This window comes from Cervus elaphus, chromosome 4 (assembly GCF_910594005.1).
Source record: "Cervus elaphus chromosome 4, mCerEla1.1, whole genome shotgun sequence".
NCBI lineage: Eukaryota > Metazoa > Chordata > Mammalia > Artiodactyla > Cervidae > Cervus > Cervus elaphus.
The window spans coordinates 43,544,921-43,569,838 of record NC_057818.1 but is presented as its reverse complement, the minus strand read 5'-3'; the positions used below and the strand labels follow the sequence as shown (position 1 = coordinate 43,569,838).

At 41.6% G+C, this 24,918-nt stretch overlaps 1 protein-coding gene across 5 annotated transcripts in view; it reads right to left on the bottom strand.

Moving 5' to 3' along the window:
- TDRD12 (tudor domain containing 12) overlaps nt 1-24,918 on the bottom strand; it is a 75,501-nt gene that overhangs the window by 44,124 nt on the left and 6,459 nt on the right. For 3 of the 5 annotated variants that reach the window (XM_043899064.1, XM_043899061.1, XM_043899062.1), the window contains exons 2-8: nt 17,406-17,564; nt 15,363-15,499; nt 13,529-13,648; nt 11,296-11,351; nt 9,797-9,882; nt 6,792-6,981; nt 5,905-5,994 (exon numbers count right to left, since the gene is read on the bottom strand). In XM_043899064.1, coding sequence (XP_043754999.1) covers nt 5,905-5,994; nt 6,792-6,981; nt 9,797-9,882; nt 11,296-11,351; nt 13,529-13,648; nt 15,363-15,499; nt 17,406-17,474 — 748 coding nt within the window. In that variant the 5' untranslated portion in view covers nt 17,475-17,564. The remainder of the gene's footprint in view (nt 1-5,904; nt 5,995-6,791; nt 6,982-9,796; nt 9,883-11,295; nt 11,352-13,528; nt 13,649-15,362; nt 15,500-17,405; nt 17,565-24,918) is intronic. The other 2 variants (XM_043899063.1, XM_043899066.1) reach the window with 2 other exon arrangements.

Sequence of the window (24,918 nt, the reverse complement as noted above, 5' to 3'; positions counted from 1 at the left end):
ATGCCTTTGATGAACTTAGTAGACTGTATTCATCTGTGGAAAGAATCACTGGACTTGAGGATATGCACATTAGAGAAGGAATAAGTCAAGGCAAATTTAAGTCTTTCTTTTTGAAAACAGATATAGCAGATAACAGTTTGTTCAAAATAATAGCAACAAAGTATTTCATTATTTATGCATATACATATAAAATAAGTAATTATACATTTATTACACACATACCCATATGCATGAAAAGAATAACAATGACATTATGGCCAGGAGGGAGGAATTATGAATACTTTGTTATTATAAGGCACTAGCACTACCCGCAAAGTGTTTCAGTGTTATCTGAAAGTAGATTGGACTGGTTGTAAATATTGCAATATCTAAGGTACTCATTTAAAAAAGTGAAAAAAGAAGCAAACTGATGTGGTAAGAAAGGAAAGAAATCAGAATTCTGTAAAATGCTCAACTAAAGCTATAAATGACAAAAAATGGAAGACAAGAATAAAAAACAAAGGCAATGAATAGAAAACAGTAACGAGCTTGGCAGGTATCAATCTAACTAAATCAATCATCACTTTAAATGGTGTTGGTCTAAATACACCAAATAAAAGACAAATACTTATACAAATTCTAGCAATTTGTATAAGTCAGTCTCCCAAGGCAAAGGAAAACAGAAGCAAAAATAAACAAACAGGACCTAATTAAACTTACAAGCTTTTACATTGCAAAGGAAACCATAAACAGAAAGACAACTGGGAGAAAATACTTGCAAACATCATGATTGACAAGGCTTAATTTCCAAATATATACAAGCAGCTCATACAATTCAACATCAAAAAAACCCAACCAATTAAAAAATGGGCAGAAGGCCTAAATAGACTTTTCTCCAAAGAAGACATACAGAGTCCAACAAGCATGTGAAAAGATGCTCAACATTGCTAATCACCAAAGAAATGCATACCAAAAGCACAGTGAGTCAAGAGGAAGGGGACACATGTACACCTCAGGTTGACTTATCTTGATGTACAGCAGAAATCAACACAACACTGTAAAACAATTATCCTCCGATTAGAAATGAACTTTAACAGAGCACAATGAGGTATCACCTCACACCTGTCAGAATGGCCCTCATTAAAAGTCCACAAACAATAAATGCTGGAGAGGGTGTGGAGGAAAGGGAACCTACGTATACTGCTGGGAATGTAAACTGCTGCATCACTACGGGGAAAAGCATGCAGGTTCCTTAAAAAACTAACAACTGAGTTGCCAGATGATCTTGTAATCCCATCCATGGGTGTGTATCTGGAGAAAATGGTAATTCAAAAAGATACACGCACCTCAGCATGACAGCACTGTTTACAACAGCCAAGACATGGAAGCAATGTAAATGTCCACTGACAGATGAATGGATAAAGAATATGTGGTCCCATTAAGTTGAAAGGAAACATGCACCCCATGTTCAGAGCAGCACCATTCACAGTAGCCAAGATATGGAAGCAATCTAACTAGCCATACACAAATAATGAAGATGTGGTGTGTATATACATACACACACAAACTGGAATATTACTCAGCCATAAAAAGAATGAAAATTTGCCATCTGCAACAACATGGATGGATTTATGCTTAGTGAAATTAAGTCAGACAGGGAAAGACAAATACTGTATGATATCTCTTATAGGTGGAATCTAAAAAAAAAATAAAACTAGTGAATTTAACAAAAAAGAAACAGACTCATAGATACAGAGAACAAACTAGTGGTTATCAGTAGTGGGAGGGAAGTGGGGAGGTTCCAAAAAACAGCAATGGATTAAGAGGTACAAATTACTATGCATAAAATAAATAACCTACAAGGATATACTGTACAGTACAGGGAATATGAGCAATATTTTAAAATATCTATAAATGAAATATAACCTTTAAAAATTGTGAATCACTATGTTGTACACCTGAAACAAATAATATTATACATCGATTGTACTTCAGTAAAATTTTTATAGCTTAAAAAAAAGCTGAAGTATCTGTATTAATTTCAGATAGAGTAGACTTCAGAACAAGGGAAAATATGAAGGTCAGAAGCATCACACAGTAATAAAGAACCCAATTCTTCAAAAAGACATATGAGACCTTATTGTGTATGTGCTTAATAAGAAAGCATCAAAATATGTCAGGCAAAACTGATAAAACTGCAAGGAGAAATAGATGAGAATACCACTACAGTCAGAGACAGCAACAGCCCTCTACCAAAAATGAACAGATCCAGCGGGCAGAAAATCAGTGTAAGGGTAAAGCAGAATTCAACAGCACCACCTCAAGTGGTCAGAACTGGTATCTACAGATGACTTCATCCTACAGCAGATACTTTCTTCTCAAGCTCAAGTGGAACTGACACTAAGGTAGACCACATAGTTCAGTTCAGTTCAGTCGCTCAGTCGTGTCCGACTCTTTACAATACCATGAATCGCAGCACGCCAGGCCTCCCTGTCCATCACCAACTCCCGAAGTTTACTCAAACTCATGCCCGTCGAGTCGGTGATGCCATCCAGCCATCTCATCCTCTGTCGTCCCCTTCTCCTCCTGCCCCCAATCCCTCCCAGTATCAGGGTCTTTTCTAATGAGTCCAGATAAAACATACCTAAATAAACTTAAGAGTGGAAATTGTACAAAGTACACTATCAGACCACAACGGAATTAAACTAACTTAGTAACAACAAGAGAGCTGGAAAATCCCCCAATACTTGGGAGATTAAGCAACCCACTTCTATATAATACACGGATCAAGAAGAAATATCAACAGAAATTCTGAAATGTTTTTAACAAAATGAAAATAAAAATACAACTTATCAAAATTTACGGGATTCAGTGATGGGCAGTTGACAGCATTAAATGTTTGTATTAGAAGAGAAGAAAAATTTAAATTAATAATATAAGCTTCCACCTCAGAAAACTAAAAAAAAGGAGCAAATTAAAGGTAAAGTAAGCAGACAAAAAGAATTAAATTCAGAACAAAAATCAATGAAAATGGAAACAGGAAATCATCTGCCACAACTGGGACATGCTACGAAATAACAGGTTCATAATCCACCAAAGTGCCACAGTCAGAAAAGTCCAGGAAGACTGAGGACTGCTGCAGACCCAGGGAGGCGAGGAGATGCTCCACCTGATGCTGAGCTGCGTCTTCCTTCCCCAGAGGAATCAGTGCGATGACTGGCAAAATTACAGGGGTTATTTGAAAGTCAGACGATCACAATGTAGCAACGGTAACCTCTGATGTAGATGGCTATACTGTGAATGTTTCTGAAAGTACTCTTATTTCTAGGAAAAACACACTCAAGTACTGGGGAGAGATGGGGCGTTCTAGTCGGCAACTTACTCTCATGTGGTTTAGGGTGCAACAAGTTCTCTGTAATGCTCTCCAACTTATCTGGAAGTTTGTGATCATTCTAAAACAAAAGTTTACTGAGAAAATAAAAGAAAACTCCATGAAAACAGACTTTGATTCCTTTTCTGGTGAATCCCTAGAACAGTGTCTGAAGATGTGTGGCTTAGGGGTGTGATAGCTAACCGCTGCAGAACTCAGGACAGGGTCCAGAATGCGTAAGCATGGACAAAGTAAAATAACCACAGGTATTTTAAAACTTAAGGGATAACTGCCAAAATAAATAGCTAAGAAAAAAAAAAGGTTTACCTCAAGCAAGGAGCCTGGGTGAGAAGAAGCTGGACAAGTAAAAATTACTTTCCTTTACAGACTTTCTGCACTATTTGACTGTTTAGCCAAGTGCTAGAAAGCACTGAACTTTGATTTTTGAAAAAGTAAGGAATGGAAAGTTATGACCAACCTAGACAGCATATTAAAAAGCAGAGACATTACTTTGCCAACAAAGGTCCATCTAGTCAAGGCTATGGTTTTTCCAGTGGTCATGTGTGGATGTGAGAGTTGGACTGTGAGGAAAGCTGAGCACCGAAGAATTGATGCTTTTCAACTGTGGTGTTGGAGAAGACTCTTGAGAGTCCGTTGGACTGCAAGGAGATCCAATCAGTCCATCCTAAAGGAGATCAGTCCTGGGTGTTCACTGGAAGGACTGATGCTGAAGCTGAAACTCCAATACTTTGGCCACCTCATGCTAAGAGTTGACTCTTGGAAAAGACCCTGATGCTGGGAGGGATTGGGGGCAGGAGGAGAAGGGGACGACAGAGGATGAGATGGCTGGATGGCATCACCAACTCGATGGACATGAGTTTGGGTAAACTCTGGGAGTTGGTGATGGACAGGGAGGCCTGGCGTGCTGCGGTTCATGGGGTCGCAAAGAGTCGGACACGACTGAGCGACTGAACTGACTGAACTGAAGAAACTTCAAAGAGAAGTATCAAAATTTAATAAAAATATAATTGAAATTGAAATAGCTTTTCACAAAAATTAAAAAGGAAAAAAAATCTTTGCCTGATTAGGTAACATCTAATAATTTTCTACATGATCGTCTGGTCACATTTCATATGAGCTTTCTTTTGTTTACCATCAAACTTTTCCTTTTCAAAGATATGCAGGGTTAATTCCAACACTGACTGTAATAAAGAAAACTAGGAGGGACTTCCCTGGTGGGCCAGTGTCCTCGTCCCTGCAGTGCGGAGGACATGGGGATGATTCCTGGTCAGGGAAGTATGATCCCACATGCCGCGAAGTAAAAGTCCCTCCTAGTTTTCTACACAATGGAAAGCTGTGCAGTGGTTAAACACAACGTAAATGCCTGGTATTTTTCTTGCTTCCATGGAATCGGAAGAAACAAGAATGGAAATAACATCCCCATCAGTAATGGGCTCCATTCAGCAGGAATTCCTATGGCACACGATGCTTCCTATAAGGCACACCAGAATGCAGGTGGGGCCACATGCGCCCAAGTCTGCCACACAAACTTTGCACGCAGAGAGCTCATCTCACCAACCCAGCAGCAGGGAATGATGTTCCCTGTGCCAGAGGAGGGGGCAGACGGACAGTCTCATGGCAGAGTCCACAGCCTCAAACCACATCACACTGGATGAAGCTAACCTACAGAGAGATGAAAAACACCACATACACATTTGTACAGCAGAATCTTATTTCTTAAGAAATAAGACACACCCTCACACCTGAAAAACTGGGAGAAAAAAGACTGTAAAATTTTAATAAGTAGGTACATCAAAGGTGGTGCTTCCCAGGAGGCGCTAGTGGTAAAGAACCTGCCTGCCAATGCAGGAGACATGGGTTTGATTCCTGTGTCCAGAAGATTCCCTGGGGTAGGAAATGGCAACCCACTCCAGTACTCTTGCCTGGAGAATCCCATGGACAGAGGAGCCTGGCGGGCTACACTCCACAGGGTTGCAAAAGAGCTGGACACGACTGAGCATGCACTTAAAAGTTTTAGTTCAGTAGAGGTTTACTATGGCTCTATCTGCAGTACTGGTAGGTACACATACACCCAGTGTGGGGTGAGCACAGAGCAGTCACCACAGAGGGCGAGCTGAGCAAGTGTCACCCTCGTCCAGCAACTCCAACTCATTCAAGGACTTGGAGACACGGAGTTAAAGATGGGAGAGATCTGGTTTCACAAATGCCTCTTTCTTATTTTTACTCATCCTATTGCTTAAAATAAAAACCAATCAAATCCTTAGGTATATTCTGATGACAAATAATAGCCACTGGTCTATGGCTGGGCTGGAATAAATCAGTCCTACACAGAAACAAGTGCCTGTTAGGTTCAGCAAAATCCTACAGACTACAAGGCAAATTATCTTTGTCAGCAACTACAGCATAAATTGGTCCCATTAAATTAAGGGAAAAAGAGAGACAGAATTACCACAGCCCTTATAAACAACTCTTACAGTCCTAAGATACTTAAGAGTATTCTTTTATAATGAAAGGAACAAGAGAGGAAAACTCACCCAGGATCCTACTGGTTGGCCTGAGGTCACCTGCACCCTGGGCCCACGGATGCTGGAGAGACTCCGCTAGAAAAGTTAAACCACATGACTCTGATAGGAAGAATACATTTCAAGATTAAAGCATGAAATAAAACCCAAAATACAAACGTGAATTTGTTGTAAATCACCTCTGCTGTATGATTTACAGGATACCTAACACAGAGCAGGGGAGCAACGTGAGGGGACTAAGAAACATGGGTGTAGAGGAAATATTTACAGTTGTTTCCATTGTCCACGACAGACTCTTCTCATATTTTCATGCTAACAAATGGCTCTTTTTCAAAATTATAAAAAACACCCTTGTTTTGATAATATCGTTACACTACTAACATACAGACTTCTGAAAACACGTGTAATTCCGCTCAGTCACTAAATCAAGTCAGACTCTTTGTGGCCCCATGGACTGTAGCCCACCAGGCTCCTCTGTCAATGAGATTTTCCAGGAAAGAATACTGGAGCGGTTTGCCCTTTCCTTCTCCTCGGGATATTCCTGACCCAGGGATTGAACCCATATCTCCTGTGTCTCTTGAACGACAGGTGGATTCTTTACCCACCTAGCCACAGAGTGAAAATATAACTCCAAGTTAATAAGAAATTAATAATAATCTTTTTTTCCTGCTCTCATAAAAACAAACCACAACAGCTCTGTTAGAACCTCAAAACTCAAACCTAACAAACTCACTAGGATTAAAATTAAAATATTTCAAAAAAAATTAAAATATTAAATTCAGAATCAAAGTCTCTGTCTCCATAAGGGGAAAAGTCAATACAACAATTTATATTAATACACTAAGATTTCTATAAATAAGACAGCTTAAGGGAAACATACATTGGTGAAATCCACTCACTTTCCATCCTTTGAGAACCTTTTCCTTGCAAAAACATTGGCCAAAGAGTAAGTGCTGGATTGAGCTTATTGGAAAAGGATGCTGACTTTATATTCAATCTTGGCTTCTCCAAAGAATCAAAGTTCTTATTCTCCAAAGGCGACACATAACAAGCGAAGTTCTTTGCAACCAGATCATCGTTAACACAAACCTGTATAAATATTTCATGAATAAGACAGACAGTCATGTGACTGTTCATAATACATGCCGAACTTAACTGAAAATTTTAATCTTCAGAAAAATTATTTTATAGAACAGAATTTGACAGAAATTGATCTCGTGACTTCTGCTTTCATAATGGTGAACTACACACTTCTGGCCAACCTTCTTGAGAAGAAAAACAGGAGAAAATATTTTTAGATAATACCTTTGGATGGTCATGTATCCAGAATACATAAAGAACTCTCAAAAAACTCAATTAAAAGAAAACAAAACCAATTTTTAAATGGGCAAACCATAGCAATTAAAAGAGTACAGCACCGGCATAAAAACAGACACATAGTTCAATGGAACAGAAAGATAGCCCAAAAATAAACCCAGATATATATGGTCAATAAAATTACTAAAAAGGAGCTAAGAATATATAATGGGGAAATGACAGTCTCTTCAATAAATTGTGTTGGGAAAACTAGACAGCTACACGCATAACAATGAAACTGTGCCATTAACTCACACCATATACAAACAAACTCAAAATGGATTAAAGACTTGAATATAAGATCTGAAACCATAAAACTCATAGAAGAAAACATAGGTGGTAATAAGCTCCTTGACACTGGTCTTGGTGATAATTTTTGGAGTTTGACACCAAAAGCAAAGGCAACAAAAGTGAAAATAAACCAGCTGAACTCATACATCAAACTAGAAAGCTTCTTCAGAGCAAAAAAAAGCACCAATAAAACAAAAAGATTTTTAGTAAGAAGAAACATCTGTAAGTCACTTACTATCTGATAAGGGGTTAATATCCAAAATACATAAAAACTCATAAATAACAGGAACAAACAAACCCACAAATAATCCAATTTAAAAATGGGCAGAGGATCTGAATCAACATTTTTCCAAAGAAGACATGCAGATGGTCAACAGGGACAAGAAAAGATGTTCAGTATCACGAACCACCAGGGAAATGCAAATCAAAACCATAGTGAGGTATCACTTCACATCTGTCAGAAAGGTGACTATTAAAAAGACAAGAAACACCCAGGGCAGGTGTTTCAAGGATGTGGAGAAAAAGGAACTCTTAGGCACTATTGGTAGGAATGTAAATTGGCCCAGTCACTCTGGAAAACAGTACCGTGGTTCCTCTAGAAATTAAAAACAGAATTACTATACAATCCAGCAATTCCACTTCTGGGTATTTATCTGAGAAAAACAAAAACATTAACTTGAAAAGACACATGCATCTCCATGTTCACTGCAATATTATTTACAATAGCCAAAATTATGGAAACAATCTAAGTATTCATCAGTGGATGAATGGATAAAAAAAAATGTGGTGTATATACATATATACACAATGGGATATTATTTGGCCACAAAAAAGAATGAAATCTTTCCATCTGTGACAACATATACTGACCTTAAGGACATTATGCTAAATGACATTAAGTCAGAGAAACACAAAAGCTACATAATCTCCACTTCTATGTGGAATCTAAATACAAAACAAAACAAGCTCACCGAGAACAGACCGGTGACTGCCAGAGCTGGAGTCGGGAGCATAGAGGGAGAAGGTGGTGAAACGGGAGAAGGGAGTCAGAAGGTAAAAACTTTCCATTATAAAATAAGTAAGTCACGGCATATGATGTACAGCATGGTGGCTATAGTTAACAATACTGTACTGCATATTTGAAAGTTGCTAAGAGTAAATCTTGTCATGAGAACAAGAAAAAACATTCTGTCACTGTATGGTGATAGATGTTAACTAGACACTGTGCAACGCATATGTACATTAAATCATTGTGTTGTACACTTGCAACTAATAGAATGTTGCACATCAATTATACCTCAATTTTTAAAAAGGATGAAAAATTTTTAAACGGAGAAAATGAAAAAAAAAAAGGGTAAAATATCTGAATACTTCATTAAAGATATATGGATTGCAAACAGCATATGAAAAGACACTCAAGACTGTTACGTCATTGAGTGAGTGAGTGAAGTCGCTCAGTTGTGTCCAACTCTTTGTGACCCCATGGACTGTAGCATACCAGGCTCCTCTGTCCATGGGATTTTCCAGGCAAGGGTACTGGAGTGGGTTGCCATTTCCTTCTCCAAGAAGGAAAATGCATTAGGGAAGTGCAAATAAACTACAGTGAGGGATCACTACACAGCAATGAGAATGACCATAAAAGTAATGGAGAGGAGGTGGAGGAAGTGTAACTCTCATTGCTGATGGGACTGTGCAATGGTCACTCTGGAAAACAGTTTGGTAGTCTCTTAATACTTATAAAACTGCCCAAAAATGTGACTCCTGGGTATTTACCCAAGAGAAATGAAAGCACAGGTCCAAGGAAGACTTGCACATGAATCACCACAGAAGTTTCACTTGCACTTGCCCCACAGAGGCCACAACTCAAGTGTCCATTAACAAGTGAATGGGTAAACACTGTAGTATATCCAGTCGATAGAAGGATACTGACAATAAAAGGATCAACATGCATGTCTCCTAAAAATTCTGTGCGAAAGAAAACACATTTAAGAAAGAGAGAGAGAGAGAACACCCTGGACACATCCCTGTGCTTCCTTCCTTTAGGAGCTAGGAAAGAACTGTCAGCCCAATTTTTTTTTCTAGCAATTATGACCTCATGCACCCACTGTCGGTTCTCTCTGCTGAGCATGCCTCTGCTCTTTAACAGCCTGAGGTAAGAGCAAGTGTGAATGATACTGTTTTTCTTGTGTGCGTTGTTTTATTAAAACAGCATTTTAATAATAATAAAATACTTTAAAAATACAACTCTTTCACTTACCTTTTCATTTTTTAGAGTTACATAAAGGTAAACCTCAAAAGTATCTTCTTCCACAGCACACAATTTGGCTTCTACCTGGGTAGTTGCTAAATAGCATAAATGAAAACATAAAGAAGATGATGTTAAAAGTATGCTTGAGGGACTTTCCTGGGGGTCCAGTGGTTAAGACTCCGCAATTTCACTGCAGGGGGCACAGGTCTGAATTCTGGTCGGGGGACTAAGATCCCGCATGCCATGCCTCATGGCCAAAAAAATAAGAATGGGTGAAACAACTATGACTATTTCTCGCCTGTTACTCTCTGGTAACTACTCACGACTACCCAGTGCCACACTGTCCGACAGCTTCCTCCCTCAGAAGGGCTCTGGCAGCAGGCGAGCCAAGGTGAAGGCTCTCCAGGCAGTCAGCCAAATGTCCTCTGTCCCCCCAGCCCCATCCTCCTCCGGCCGCCCTGTGACAGCACCTCGATCGAGCACAGCTCTGGGCCCCTCTTCTTTCCAGTGATCCCTAAACCCACACGCCCAGCCAGAGTCTTCCCGAGTCGTGCCGCCCTCCGAACGCCTGAAGAGCAGCTCCACGTGTGGGTGCCAACAGGCACGCTGCTCACTCTACCAGCGTGTCCCACTTCCCTCTCACCTCAAGCCTCCGAGGTAGCGCTGGTATCACTTTACAGGTGAGGGGACCAGGCTCTCAGAAGGCTGCTCAGAGGTAGCAGAACAGTACTCAACCCAAGCACCCTGCCTCCTCCAAATCTGAGCCTCCCAGGGCCCCTGTGGGCTCACAAGGGCCCGAACGACAAAACCAGAGGCGCCCCCACCTCACTTTTCTCCAGGAACAATGTCTCTGGCTGCTCCTTCACCCGGACAGCAGGGCAGTGAAGGAGAGGGGCCAGGGCCCCAAGAGGCGTCAGGATGCAGCCCAGCCACTGCACACCCACTACTCCTCAGCATGACCCTAGAGGCTGCCCAGTTACTTGGCTCAGACTACCAGGGCTTAGGACAGATGCCACAAAGGAGAGTCTAATTTATGGCCAACGATTTAAACAGAGAGCACGCTAAACAGGTGCTGAGACATTCTATATATCTTCATTAGCAAGGATGGGGATCACACAGTAAGTACCCACTTACTACCCTTTGCCTGCCAAAAAGTAGGCTTTTCATGATTGTTGGTTCAATGAAATGCACATAAGTTATTTTGCAGTGCTGTAGTTTGATACAGACTAAGAGAAAGGCATTATCATCGTGTAAGGGTGCCTCACCCACAAAATTCCTTGCTGATTTCACTTGTCAATTACTGATGTCCACATCCATCCCTCAAATTCCAAGGGTGCAGAGTCACTGTGATACTTGGAGTGGAAAAAGCTCCATGTGACTTATGAATTCCCTTGAGGAGGGAGGTCAAACACTAAGCACGCACATCTCAAACCCTTTCCCCAACAGAAGGCGAAACACCCTTGGGTGTCAGTTCATAGCAGGCAGCTGTGGTCATGCACTTGCCTCACCTTTCAGGATGTTCTGGAAGTACTGAATAGCTGCGCTGTCCCACTTCTTGGCCCGTCTGGAACAGAGAACAAAGGCAATCTCATTAAATAAAAGCCAAAGCTAGTCATGCTAACATCACTTTGAAACTTCACACTGGATGTTTCAGACATTACACATGGGACATATGATGCAGGAAATGGGGAGTCTAGCTCTGGCCTGGGGTGATGACCCCAGCTGCACCCCACAGCAGGCTTCTCTCCCACCAACTTCTGAGCCAGTGTAGAGACTCACTGTGAATGGGCCCTTTGTGGGGCTTCCTGCGCTACCGCGCCCACCTCCACGGCATCATCCATCCCAACACCATTGTCCCATTTACTTGCAACATCCGTTTCCCCAGCCAGGGTGCTAACTCCCCGGGACGGGGACCCTGAGTGCGGAACGCTCAGCACAGGCTGGCAGAGTGAGGGCTCCCTACCCGTTGGTTAAACCGAAGTTCTAAGAGTGGCCATGGGGAGCCCAGGCCCTGCTGTCTCATGGTATTCCTCTCTCTGACGACTCCCTTTCACTGTGTCCCATCTCTCCCCATCATCTTGTCCTTTCCTCTGTGTGATACTGTGATTGACAGTAAGAAATATAAACTTGGTCATTGTCACTGTTTCTGGCACAGAGCTCAGTGATGAGAGTGATAAAAGGTGTCTTTTGTTATGTTAATGAGGCGACCTGTAGAAAGTGCCTAGGTAACAGAGATGAGGGCTGGTTCCAGGGGAACCAAGCTTGTGATTAGAAGGTTGGAACTTTGAATCCCACTCCCTGGACCTTTGGGGAGGGGAGAGATACTGGAGGTTGAATCAACTGTCAAAGGCCAATGATTTAATCAATCATGACTAGGTAATGAAGCCTCCATAAACACTAAAATGGACCAGGTTGGGAGCTTCTGGGCTGGTGAACACTTGGAAATGTGGGGGAACAGGTGTGCCTGGAGGGAAGGCAGCTCCTTTCCCCAGACCTTGCCCCGTGCATCTCTTCCATCTGGCTGCTCCCGAGTTATTTCATTTATACTAAACTGGTGAAAATTAGAGTGCACTGTCTTATTGGCGAATTTACCTTAAGAATGTTTGTTGAAGCTCTCTGCCAAGACATGTACTCCCTTCTACTCTCAGTCTTTCTCCTGGGGGCATATAACTGGCAAACTAGCTGCCCCTAACCATTCCTCTCTTGCTAGCCAGCTAGGCTGTTGCCAAACAATTCTGCATTGTACATTTCTTGTAAGAAAACAGATACATCTAAACAAAACATATACATGTAGAGATATATACACACACGCATGCACATGTGTACACATGTATCTCTCACACACACTGCCCCATCTCGTGATCTGATCACACTGCAGGTGTTTGTATGGGATGGGTCCCTGCACTGGGCAGTGGTGTGTCAGGGTTATGACTGTGATCTTTGCTGTCTTGAATGATCATGACCTGAGGTCCTGGGGGCAGCCCCCCACCCCGCCCTGGCACTCTGTCTTTCCTCCTCCTCCATCACTGTGGCTTTGTGGGGGATAAAGCTGCAGGAAGCAGCACAGTTCTGATTCGGCTTGCATGGCCTGTTCTCTCTCAGCTTGGAGGCCGCCTCCATTATCAATGCTTTTGTGAGGTCTGTGGAGACCCTCCCATCTCCATGGCCCCAGCCCTCGTCACCTGTAGTTCCCTTGGGCCGATGAAAACATCACTCTTGCAGCTGCCTTGGGATCCACACCAAAAGATACTAAGCCAGCTGGTAAATTCGCCAATAAGACACTGCACTCTAATTTTCACTAAAAGTTCCATGAATGTGACTAAGCATAAAAGCACCAACAAAGGTCTGCCAGTTCAGAGCCTGAAAAGGTCACAGAGGCTTCCCAGGAAGGAGGGCAGGAGGGAGGAAACAGGGCTGGAGAAGGATGCCTGGACTTTTCGCTAATGCTCCATGATCCGATGTATCCATGTTTCTCTTTGCAGTTAACTGGCCCTTTTTTGTAAAAAGCAAAAAAACAAAAAACAGAGCTCGGGTCTTACTCTAAACCCCCTACACTGCAGCCTCTGGAGATGGCTGCACGGCCAGGGTTGACAGGCTGATTCAGAAGATTCCTCCTGAAGGACAAAGAGACCTTTGAAATCGTTTTAGCACTTCACATAAAGACTTGATTTCACATAAACTTCCTACACTCAATTTAAGACTTTTACTAATGATTCAGCATATATTAGAAGCTGTACTTACACAATTTCAGCACTGTCTTCACAGAAGTTAATGTGCAATGTGACAGGTTTTGTGCAGTACAGTCTGAATTTTTTTGCTCTGTAGGGAAGCTGCATAAAAGTTTCTATGGCAACTCGGATGCTTAACAGTGAAACAGAAACAGTTTCATGATTAAAATAAAATTATATGTAACACATTTCTTTAAAGTCCACCTATATAATTAACATACTTAACAAAAAATACACAAAATCGGATTCTATTTCTAATACAGCCACCAACAACAGCAAATGCTTGGAGACATTTGCCCAATAAGGTGAAAACTGGTTCTTGGGAGCAGAGGAAAAAAACTTACTTTTCTATGTATAAAGCACAAAAGTGCATGTAGTATATAAATACATACAGTACCTAAAAGATACGCAGTAATCTTTGGCATTAAAATTTCATGGCATGGCGGCAGGGAGGGATTAGAAAAATACTGTCTCCTTAGATTGAGAAACACTGGGTAATTACGAACAAACCTGGAAGCAAATTTTATTTAAGATTTTAAAATTTCAATTTCAACGCATAACCAGAATTACCTTTAAGTTTCTGTAAATAAGCAGATGTTTTCAGAATCCCTATTTGTCAACTCTGCACAAAAGAGCTGATGGACTGCAGTTTGATAAGTAAGTTGTTGCACATTTTTATTTCCATTCTCCTTCATGAAAATGATAGAGCATTTGCACATAGTTTCGACATCAACATGTTCTCAGGGCCACGTGTGGGCAGCCTGGCCACCTCGTCTCAAACAGCTAAGAGAAAGTGATTGCACTAACCACCCCTCCAGGCTTCCTTGCTCTAATCAAACAATTCTCTTGCCAAAAACAAACTAAATTTAAAAACCCAAATGCTAACAGGAAATCTCCCAAGCCATTAATTATCATGTTATTTTTAATAACCAGTATGGCTATAAAGTGAGATGGCTAGATGAGATGGTTGGATGGCATCACCAACTCAATGGACATGAGTTTGAGCAAGCTCTAGGAGTTGGTGCTGGACGCTCAGGGAAGCCCAGTGTGCTGCAGTCCATGGGGTCGTGAAGAGCTGGACTTGACTGAACGACTGAACTGAACTGAACTGATGGTTATAAAGGTGCAGAACCATAAGCTGGAGAGGCATCACCTTTCCCGTGAACACCTGCCAGCCTCCCATGTGGGAGCAGCCTCCTAGTACAGACTCCCTGTCAGGGCGTCGCCTCTCCTGTAGCTGGGACTGTTCTTTCTCTTTCGGAAGAAGAGTCCTCACATTTATTTATTTATTATTTATTAAACTGACATCCGCTGACACTGGGGCAGGAACCATGAAAAAATTAGCAAAAACACCAAGACTGACTTGCTGAGAGTGTTTTCTAGGGAACTGCAATGTGTGGTCCTAGAGTCAGCAAGGATCACTCTGTGACAGTCACACCCTCACTCTGCTAAGTGGGACAACCAGGGACACATGTTCTTACCTCTGTAATCTGAAGCCGTGCCAGCAAGCCATCCCATGTGTAGTAAAGAGAGGTCTTCCTAAAGGACCCACTCCATCACTTGAGCAGGGGACAGGTCACACCAGGCCAGGCAATGCCTGGCCAAGAGTACCTGCCCTTTCCAGGAAGGATGGTGGAAGGAGGGCTGGAGCCGCCTGCTGACCCCTCATCCCAACCACCTGCTCTTACATTCACTGCTCGTAAAACTGGAACCTGCAATCTGCTCTTCCTGAAGCTAAGAAATTCCAGTTTATGACTTCTCATCCCTTTCTTTGAAAATTAACACTCTCCTTCAAAACTGACATTTGTCCCTCCAGAGAGCATAAAGCAAAATAAATATGTACTTACTTTTTGGATTTCACTGGAACGTATCTAGCAAAATCCACAAGGAAACACTCTGTGAGGTAATGGTCTGCTGAAGACACGATTGACTTAATAACTGCCCTGCACCAGCACTTTAGTTCCTGACAATAAACCACACAAACCTACAAAATAAAAAGAAAACTTCAGTGTTAAGTTCTCTAGCCATACTCAGAAAACTATAAGACACTGATAAAAGAAATCAAAGATGACACAAACAGATGGAGAGATATACCACATTCTTGGATTGGAAGAATCAATATTGTGAAAATGACCATACTACCCAAAGCAAACTACAGATTCAATGCAATCCCTATCAAATTACCAATGGCATTTTTCACAGAATTAGAACACAAAATTTTACAATTTGCATGGAAACACAAAAGACCATGAACAGCCAAATCAATCTTAAGAAAGAAAAATAAAGCTGGAGGAATCAGGCTCCCTGATTTGAAATTACACTACAAAGCCAGTCATGAAAACAGTATGGTACTGGGATCAAAAAAAAAAAAGAAAGAAAGAAAGAAAAAACCAGGAATATAGATCAATGGAACAGGATGGATAGTTCAGATACAAACCCATGTACCTATGGTCACCTAATCTATAACAAAGGAAATAAGACTATACAATGGAGGAAAAAGTCTCTTCAATAAGTGGTGCTGGCCAAACTGGACAGCTACATGTAAAAGAATGAAATTAAAACACTCCCTAACACCATACACATAAACAAACTCAAAATGGATTAAAGACCTAAATGTAAGGCCAGATACTATAAAACTCTTAGAGAAGAACACAGGCATAACAGTCTCTGACATAAAACACAGCAAGATCTTTTTTAACACACCTCCTAGAGTAATAAAAATAAAAACAAACAAATAGACCTAATTAAACGTAAAAGCTTTTGCACAGCAAAGTGAAAGTGAAAGTTGCTCACTGTGTCCGACTCTTTGCAACCCCATTGACTATACAGACTGTGGAATTCTCCAGGCTGGAATACTGGAGTGGGTAGCCCTTCTCTTCTCCAGGAGATCTTCCCAACCCAGGGATCAAACCCAGGTCTCCCATATTGCAGGTGGATTCTTTACCATCTGAGCCACAAAGGAATCCCAAGAATACTGGAGTGGGAAGCCTATCCCTTCTCCAGCGGATATTCCCGACCCAGGAAGTGAACCAGGGTCTCCTGCATTGCAGGCGGATTCTTTACCAACTGAGCTATGGGAAACCGTAAACAAAATGAGAAGACGACCCTCAGAATGGGAGAAAATATTTGCAAACAAAGTAACCGATGAGGGATTAATCTCCAAAATATACAAACAGTTCATGCAGCTCAATGTCAAAAAAAACAATCCAATCAAAAAGTGAGCAGAAGATCTAAATAGACATTTCTCCAAAGAATATCTATAGATGATTAAAAAGCACATGAAAAGATATTCAATACCACTAATTATTAGAGAGATACAAATCAAAACTACAGTAAAGTATCACCTCACACTGGTCAGAATGGCCATCTCTAAAGATAATAAATGCTGGAACGGGTGTGGAGAAAAGGGAACTCTCCCACTCTTGGTGGGAATGTCCATGGTAACAGCCGCTGTGAGAACAGTATTGAGGTTCCCTAAAAACTAAAAACAGAGCTACCATATGACCCAGTAATCCCACTCCCGGGCGTATATCCAGAAAAAAACATAATTTGAAAAGATTCATGTACCCCAATGTTCATCGCAGCACCAGACTGGAAATTCCAAGCTCTCTCTGCTAAGGCCCCCATGAAGGATCCAGAATCATCCTCCGGTTCCCAGCCCCAGGCCAAGGGCCCCAATGACGGGGTTTACGTGACACTCCATCTCCCGCTGCCCCACGTGAACCTAACACAGCTGCCACTTCTCATGACTAGCCCGACTTACGCAATCAAAAGAACCCAATACAAAACAGTAATTAAAAACAACTGAAATACCAACTTAGCTGCCAAAACAGTCTACATTCTGAGTAGTATTTCAAGACGCAGTGTTCAAAGCACATTCTGATACATACCTGCCCTTCTTCCAACTTTAGTGGTTTTATTTCTATATCTTGACACATGCGATTATAGAAGTCATTCATGGCACTATTTAGTTTTTGATAGTCAACTTCATGATCTAAAAAAGGACTACATCCTTTTATAATAACCCAGAAGCAATCTGGATCTTCAATCTGTAAAAATTTCAAAAGACAAAACAATCCATCATTTAAAAGTGGAACTATAAAACCTCAGAATCACAGTAACTTTCAAAATTAAGTGCTTTAACAAATTCTTGATGAGTACCTCTGTCTTAAAGGGTTAGATAGAAGATAAAAGACCTTTAATATATATGTATATCAAATCATCACCTTGTATATCTTGAACTTATACAACATGATATGTCAACTATATTTCAATAAAACTGGGAAAAAAGATGAAAGATGTAAACACAAAAATGTTAAACATGAAACCAAAAATATGTAAGTAACTCTATTGGTTTTTTGTCATTTTAAATTGTCTACTGTGATTCAAAAAGCAAAGACCAAAATCTTTGATCAGTATTTTGAAAATATTCATAATAAAATACAAAAGCAAGGTTCAAGACAATGTTTTCAGTATTCCATCTCTTTTGTAAGAAAGAGAAGAAAATATGAATGCATGTACATTCTTCTCACTTTCAAAGAAACAAATGATGTCAAATGAACAACAACAACAAAAAAAAACATACAAATTATTACCTACAGAGGAAGCCAAGAATGGGGTAGAAGAGATACAAATGAAAGTCAGACTTCTCTGTTCAGAGAATAAGAATAGATATCATCTACGAGTGTCATTAAAAATCAAGATTTTCATCAGTAGATGAAAAATAAAAGAAAAACAAATTGTGAGAAAAAGAAAAATAAGAGAAAATAAAATTGAAATAAAAGAAAAAGACAGTGAAGGACAGGGAAGCCTGGCATGCTGCAGTCCATGGGGTCGCAAAGAGTCAGACACAACTGAGTCAGTGAAGAACCCACAAGCTTTGATTCTCTTTGACATCCATCACAAGAAAACGGAGTTTGGAGCAAGAGTCCTACCAAGTTAAGGAGGCTCAGTAAATACCTCAGGCTCCCTCAGAACCCGTGCAGTGTCAGGCCTGAGAAATAAAGCCCATGTTTCAGGTTAAAGACAACATGCTCTGTCATCAAGGGGAAACGCAGTCCGTCAGTTCAGACGCTCAGTCGTGTCTGACTTTGTGATCCCATGGACTGCAGCACGTCAGGCTTCCCTGTCCATCACCAACTCCCAGAGCTTGCTCAAACTCATGTTCATTGGAGTCAGTGATATCATCCAACCATCACATTCTCTGCTGTTCCCTGTTCCTCCTGCCTTCAATCTTTTCCAGCATCAGGGTCTTTTCAAATGAGTCAGTTCTTCGCATCAGGTGGCCAAAGTATTGGAGTTTCAGCTTCACCATCAGTCCTTCGAATGAATATTCAGGACTGATTTCCTTTAGGATGGACTGGTTTGATTTCCTTGCAGCCCAAGGGACTCTCAAGAGTCTTCTCCAACACCACAGTTCAAAAGCATCAATTCTTCGGTGCCAGGCTTTCTTTATAGTCCAACTCTCACATCCATACAGAACTACTAGAAAAACCATAGCTTTGTTGGCAAAGTGACATCTTTGCTTCTTAATATGCTGTCTAGGTTTGTCATAGCTTTTCTTCCAAGGAGCAAGTGTCTTTTAATTTCATGGCTGCAGTCACCATCTGCAGTGATTTTGGAGCCCAAGAAAATAAAGTCTGTCACTGTTTCCATTGTTTCCCCATCTATTTGCCATTAAGTGACGGGACCAGATGCCATGATCTTCATTTTTTGAATGTTGAGTTTTAAGCCAGCTTTTTCACTCTTCTCTTTCACTTTCATCAAGAGACTCTTTAGTCCTCTTTGCTTTCTGCCGTAAGGGTAGTGTCATCTGCATATCTGAGATTATTGATATTTCTCCCGGAAACCTTGATTCCAGCTTGAGCTTTAGGTAGCCCGGCATTTTGCATGATGCCTTCTGCATATAAGTTAAATAAGCAGGATGACAATATACAGCCTTGACGTGTTCCTTTCCCAATTTTGAACCAGCTGGTTGTTTCATGTGCGGTTCTAACTGTTGCTTCTTGACCTGAACACAGGTTTCTTAGGAGGCAGGTAAGGTGGTCTGATATTCCCATCTCTTGAAGAATTTTCCAAAGTTCGTTGTGATCCACACAGTCAAAGGCTTTAGTGCAGTCAATGGAGAAGTAGACGTTTTTCTGGAATTCTCTTGCTTTTTCTATGATCCAACAGATGTTGGCAATTTGATCTCTGGTTCCTCTGTCTTTTCTGAATCCAGCTTGAACACATAGAAGTTCTTGGTTCACATACTGTTGAAGTTTGGCTTGGAAAATTTTGAGCATTATTTTGCTAGCGTGTGAGATGAGCACAACTGTGTGGTAGTTTGAACATTCTTGGGCATTGCCTTTCTTCGGGACTGAAATGAAAAAACGGACCCTTTTCCAGTCCTCTGGCCACTGCTGTGTTTTCCAAATTGACTGATGTATTGAGTGCAGCACTTTCACAGCATCATCTTTCAGGATTTGAAATAGCTCAACTGGAATTCCATGACCTCCACTAGCTTTGTTTGCAGTGCTGCTTCCTAAGGCCCACATGACTTCACACTCCAGGATGTCTGGCTCTAGGTGAGTGATCATACCATCACAGTGACCTGGGTCATTAAGATATTTTTTTGTATAATTCTGTGTATTCTTGCCACCTCTTCTTATATCTTCTGCTTCTATTAGGTCCATACTGTTTCTGTCCTTTATTATGCCCATCTTTGCATGAAATGTTCTCTTGGTTATCTCTAATTTTCTTGAAGAGATTTCTAGTTTTTCTCATTCTACTGTTTTCCTCTATTCCTTTCCATTGATTATTTGGGAAGGCTTTCTTATCTCTCCTTGCTATTCTTTGGAACTCTGCATTCAGATAGCTATATCTTTCTTTTTCTCCTTTGCTTTTCACTTCTCTTCTTTTCTCAGCTATTTGTAAGGCCTCCTCAGACAACCATTTTGCCTTTTTGCATTTCTTTTTCTTGGGGATGGTCTTGATCACCACCCCCTGTACAATGTTACAAACCTTCATCCATAGTTCTTCAGACACTCTGTTAGATCTAATTCCTTGAATCTATTTGTCACATCCACTGTATAATCATAAATAATTTTATTAAGGTCCTACCTGAATGGCCTAGTGGTTTTCCCTACCTTCTTCAGTTTAAATCTGAATTTTGCAATAAGGAGTTCACGATTTCAGCCACAGTCAGCTCCCGGTCTTGTTTTTGCTGACTGTATAGAGCTTCTCTATCTTTAGCTGCAAATAATATAATCAATCTGATTTCAGTATTGACCACCTGATGAGGTCCATGTGTAAAGTCGTCTCTTGTGCTGTTGGAAGAGGGTGTTTGCTGTGACCAGGGCGTACTCCTGGCAAAACAAAATCTTTGCCCTGCTTCATTTTGTACTTCAAGGCCAAACTTGCCTGTTACTCTAGGTATCTCTTGATATCCTACTTTTGCATTCTAGTACACTATGATGAAAAGGACATCTTTTTTTGGTGTTAGTTCTAGAAGGTCCTGTAGGTCATCATAGAACTGGTCAACTTCAGCTTCTTTGGCATTAGTGGTTGGGGCAGAGACTTGGATTACTGTGATATTGAATGGTTTGCCTTGGAAATGAACAGAGATCATTCTGTCATTTTTGAGACTGCATCCAACTACTGTATTTTGGACTCTTTTGTTGACTATGAGGGCCCCTCCATTTCTAATAAGCGATTCTTGCCCACAGCAGTAGATATAATGGTCATATAAATTAAATTCTCCCATTATAGCCCATTTTAGCTCATTGATTCCTAAAATGTCTGTGTTCACTTTTGCCACCTCCTGTTTGACTTACCTTGGTTCATGAACCTAACATTCCAGGTTCCTATGCAAAACTGTTTTTTACAGCATCAGACTTTACTTCCATCACCAGTCACATTCACAACTGGGCACTGTTTCCGTTTTGCGTCTGCCTCTTCATTCCTTCTGGAGCTATTTCTCCACACTTCTCTAGTAGCATATTGGGCACCTACTGACCTAGGGAGTTCATCTTTCAGTGTCATATCTTTTTGCCTTTTCATACTGTTCATGGGGTTCTCAAGGAAAGAATACTGAAGTGGTTTACCATTCCCTTCTCCAGGGACCATCTTTTGTCAGAGCTCTCCACCGTGACCCATCTGTTCTGGGTGGCCCTACATGGCACTGCTCATGGTTTCACTGAGTTAGATAAGGCTATGATCCATGTGATCAGTTTGGTTAGTTTTCTGTGATTGTGGTTTTCATTCTGTCTGCCCTCTGATCAAAGAGGATAAGAGGCTTGTGGAAGCTTTCTGATGGGAGGGACAGGCTGTGGGGGAATCTGGGTCTTGCTCTAATGGGCAGGGCCATGCTCAGTAATGCCAAAGAATGCTCAAACTACCACAAAATTGCACTCATCTCACATGCTAGCAAAGTAATGCTCAAAATTCTCCAAGCCAGGCTTCAACAGTATGTGAATTGTGAACTTCCAGATGTTCAAGCAAGATTTAGAAAAGGCAGAGGAACCAGAGATCAAATTGCCAACATCTGTTGGATCATTGAAAAAGCAAGAGTTCCAGAAAAACATCTATTTCTGCTTTATTGACTATGCCAAAGCCTTTGACTGTGTGGATCACAACAAACTGTGGAAAATTCTTCAAAGATGGGAATTCCAGACCACCTGACATGCCTCCTGAGAAATCTGTATGCAGGTCAGGAAGCAACAGTTAGAACTGGACATGGAACAACAGACTGGTTCCAAATTGGGAATGGGGTCCGTCAAGGCTGTATATTGTCACCCTGCTTATTTAACTTATACACAGAGTACATCATGAGAAACGCCAGGCTGGATGAAGCACAAGCTGGACTCAAGATTGCCAGGAGAAATATCAGTAACCTTAGATATGCAGATGACGCCATCCTTATGGCAGAAAGTGAAGAACTAAAGAGCCTCTTGATGAAAGTGAAAGAGGAGAGTGAAAAAGCTGGCTTAAAGCTCAACATTCAGAAAACTAAGATCATGGCATCTGTTCCCATCACTTCACAGCAAATAGATGGGGAAACAATGGAAACAGTGACAGATTTTATTTTCTTGGGCTCCAAAATCACTGCAGATGGTGACTGCAGCCATGAAATTAAAAGACACTTGCTCCTTGGAAGAAAAGTTATGACCAACCTAGACAGTATATTAAAAAGCTGAGGTATTACTTTGCCAACAAAGGTCCATCTAGTCAAAGTTATGGTTTTTCTAATAGTCATGTATGGATGTGAGAGTTGGACTATAAAGAAAGCTGAGTGCCAAAGAATTGATGCTTTTGAACTGTGGTGTTGGCAAAGACTCTTGAGAGTCCCTTGGGCTACAAGGAAATCAAACCAGTCCAACCTAAAGGAAACACTCCTGAATATTCATTGGAAGGACTGATGCTGAAGCTGAAACTCCAATACTTTGGCCACTTGATGCAAAGAGCTGACTCATTTGAAAAGACCCTGATGCTGGGAAAGACTGAAAGCGGGAGGAGAAGGGGATGACAGAGGATGAGATAGTTGGATGGCATCACCAACTCAACGGACGTGAGTTTGAGTAAGCTTCGGGAGTTGGCGATGGACAGGGAAACCTGGCGTGCTGCAGTCCATGGGGTCACAAAGAGCTGGACACCAGTGAACTGAACTGAATGCTCAGTAAATTTTTAATCCAATTTTCTGTTGATGAGTGGGGCTGTGTTCACTCCCTGTAGTTTGGCCTGAGGCCAAACTATGGTAGGGGTAATGGCTGTAATGGAGACCTCCTTCAAAAGGACTTAGGCCAGCATGCCGAGGCTCCCAGGACTGTTGCATTCAGTGCCCCTGACCCTGCAGCAGGCCACTGTTGACACACATCTCCACCAGAGCCTCCTGGACACTCACAGGCAAGTGTGGCTCAGTTTCCTGTGGGGTGACTGCTCATTTTTCCTGGGTCCTGGTGCTCACGAGGCTTTGTGTGTGTCCTCCAAGAGTCTGTTTCCCCAGTCCTGTCGCAGTTCTGTAATCAAATTCCACTGGCCTTCAAAGTCAAATTCCCTGGAGGTTCTCAGTCCCTTTGAAGGATCCCCAGGTTGGGAAATCTGTTGTGAGTCCTAGAACTTTCGTAACAGTGCAAGAACTTCTTTGGTATAACTGTTCTCCAGTTTGTGGGTCATTTGCTCAGTGGCTCTATGGTGGAGCTAATGGCAACCTCCTCCAAGAGGATTTATGCCGCATGCTGTGCCTCCCAGGTCTGCTGCAGCCAGAGCCCCCCTCCCCATGGCAGTCACTGCTCACCCGTGCCTCCACAGGAGACAGTCAAACACTCAAAGGTAGGTCTGGCTCAGTCTCTGTGGGGTCTCTGGTCCCAGTGCACACAAAATTTTGAGTCCTCTGAGCATCTCTGGTGGGTATGGGGTTTGATTCTAAACGTGATTTCACCCCTCCTACCATCTTGTTGGGGCTCCTCCTCTGCCCTTGGACGTGGGTATCTTTTTTTGGTGGGATCCAACATTCTCCTGTCGATGGTTGTTCAGCAGTGAGTTTCAATTTTGGAGTTCTCACAGGAGAAGATGACAGCATGTCCTTCTACTCCGCCATCTTAAGAAGTCTCCAAAGTACTATAAACCAAGCTTCCCAAAGCAAAGACTGATTATACAGTGGCTCCCTATCACAACCCCCAGGGTAGCATGAACAATATTAGACAAGCAAAGAAATGAGCATGTCTGAAAGGCCAAGAAAACAGCAGCCAACAGAAATTGAACCCAAGACTGCCCAGAAGATGAGGTGAATAGCATGCATGCGTGCTAAGTCCCTTTAGTCGTGTCTGACTCTTTGTGACCCCATGGACTGTAGCCCTCTAGGCTCCTCTGCCCATGGGATTCTCCAGGCAAGAATACTGAAGTGTATTGCCATGCTCTCCTCTAGAGGATCTTTCCAGCCCAGGGATCAAACCCACGTCTCTTACGTCTCCTGCACTGGTAGGTTGGTTCTCTACCATTAGTGCCACCTAAAAAGCCCCTGAAGTTGTATAGGCAAGGACTTAAAAGCAGCTATTATAATACCAAGTTAAAAAACTTAGAAGACTGCTGTAGCAAGTTTTTTTTTTAATTTATTTAAAGAAGAATCTCACAAAAGAAAAGAAACCTATTAAAAAAAAAAAAAGAAAAGAAACCTTTGGAAAACAGCAATTTTAGAACCAAAAATTAAAACAAACAAAAATTTTATTAGTGATATCTTTACCATGCCTACTCAGTAACATTGTGCTGAAGGTCCTACTCACACAGTAAGACAAGAAAAAGATGTGGGTTTCCCTGGTGGCTCAGTGGTGAAGAATTCACCTGCCAATGCAGAGGACATGGGTTTGACCCCTGATGTGGGAGGATCCCACACCCCATGGAGCAACTAAGCTCACGTACCACAGCTAC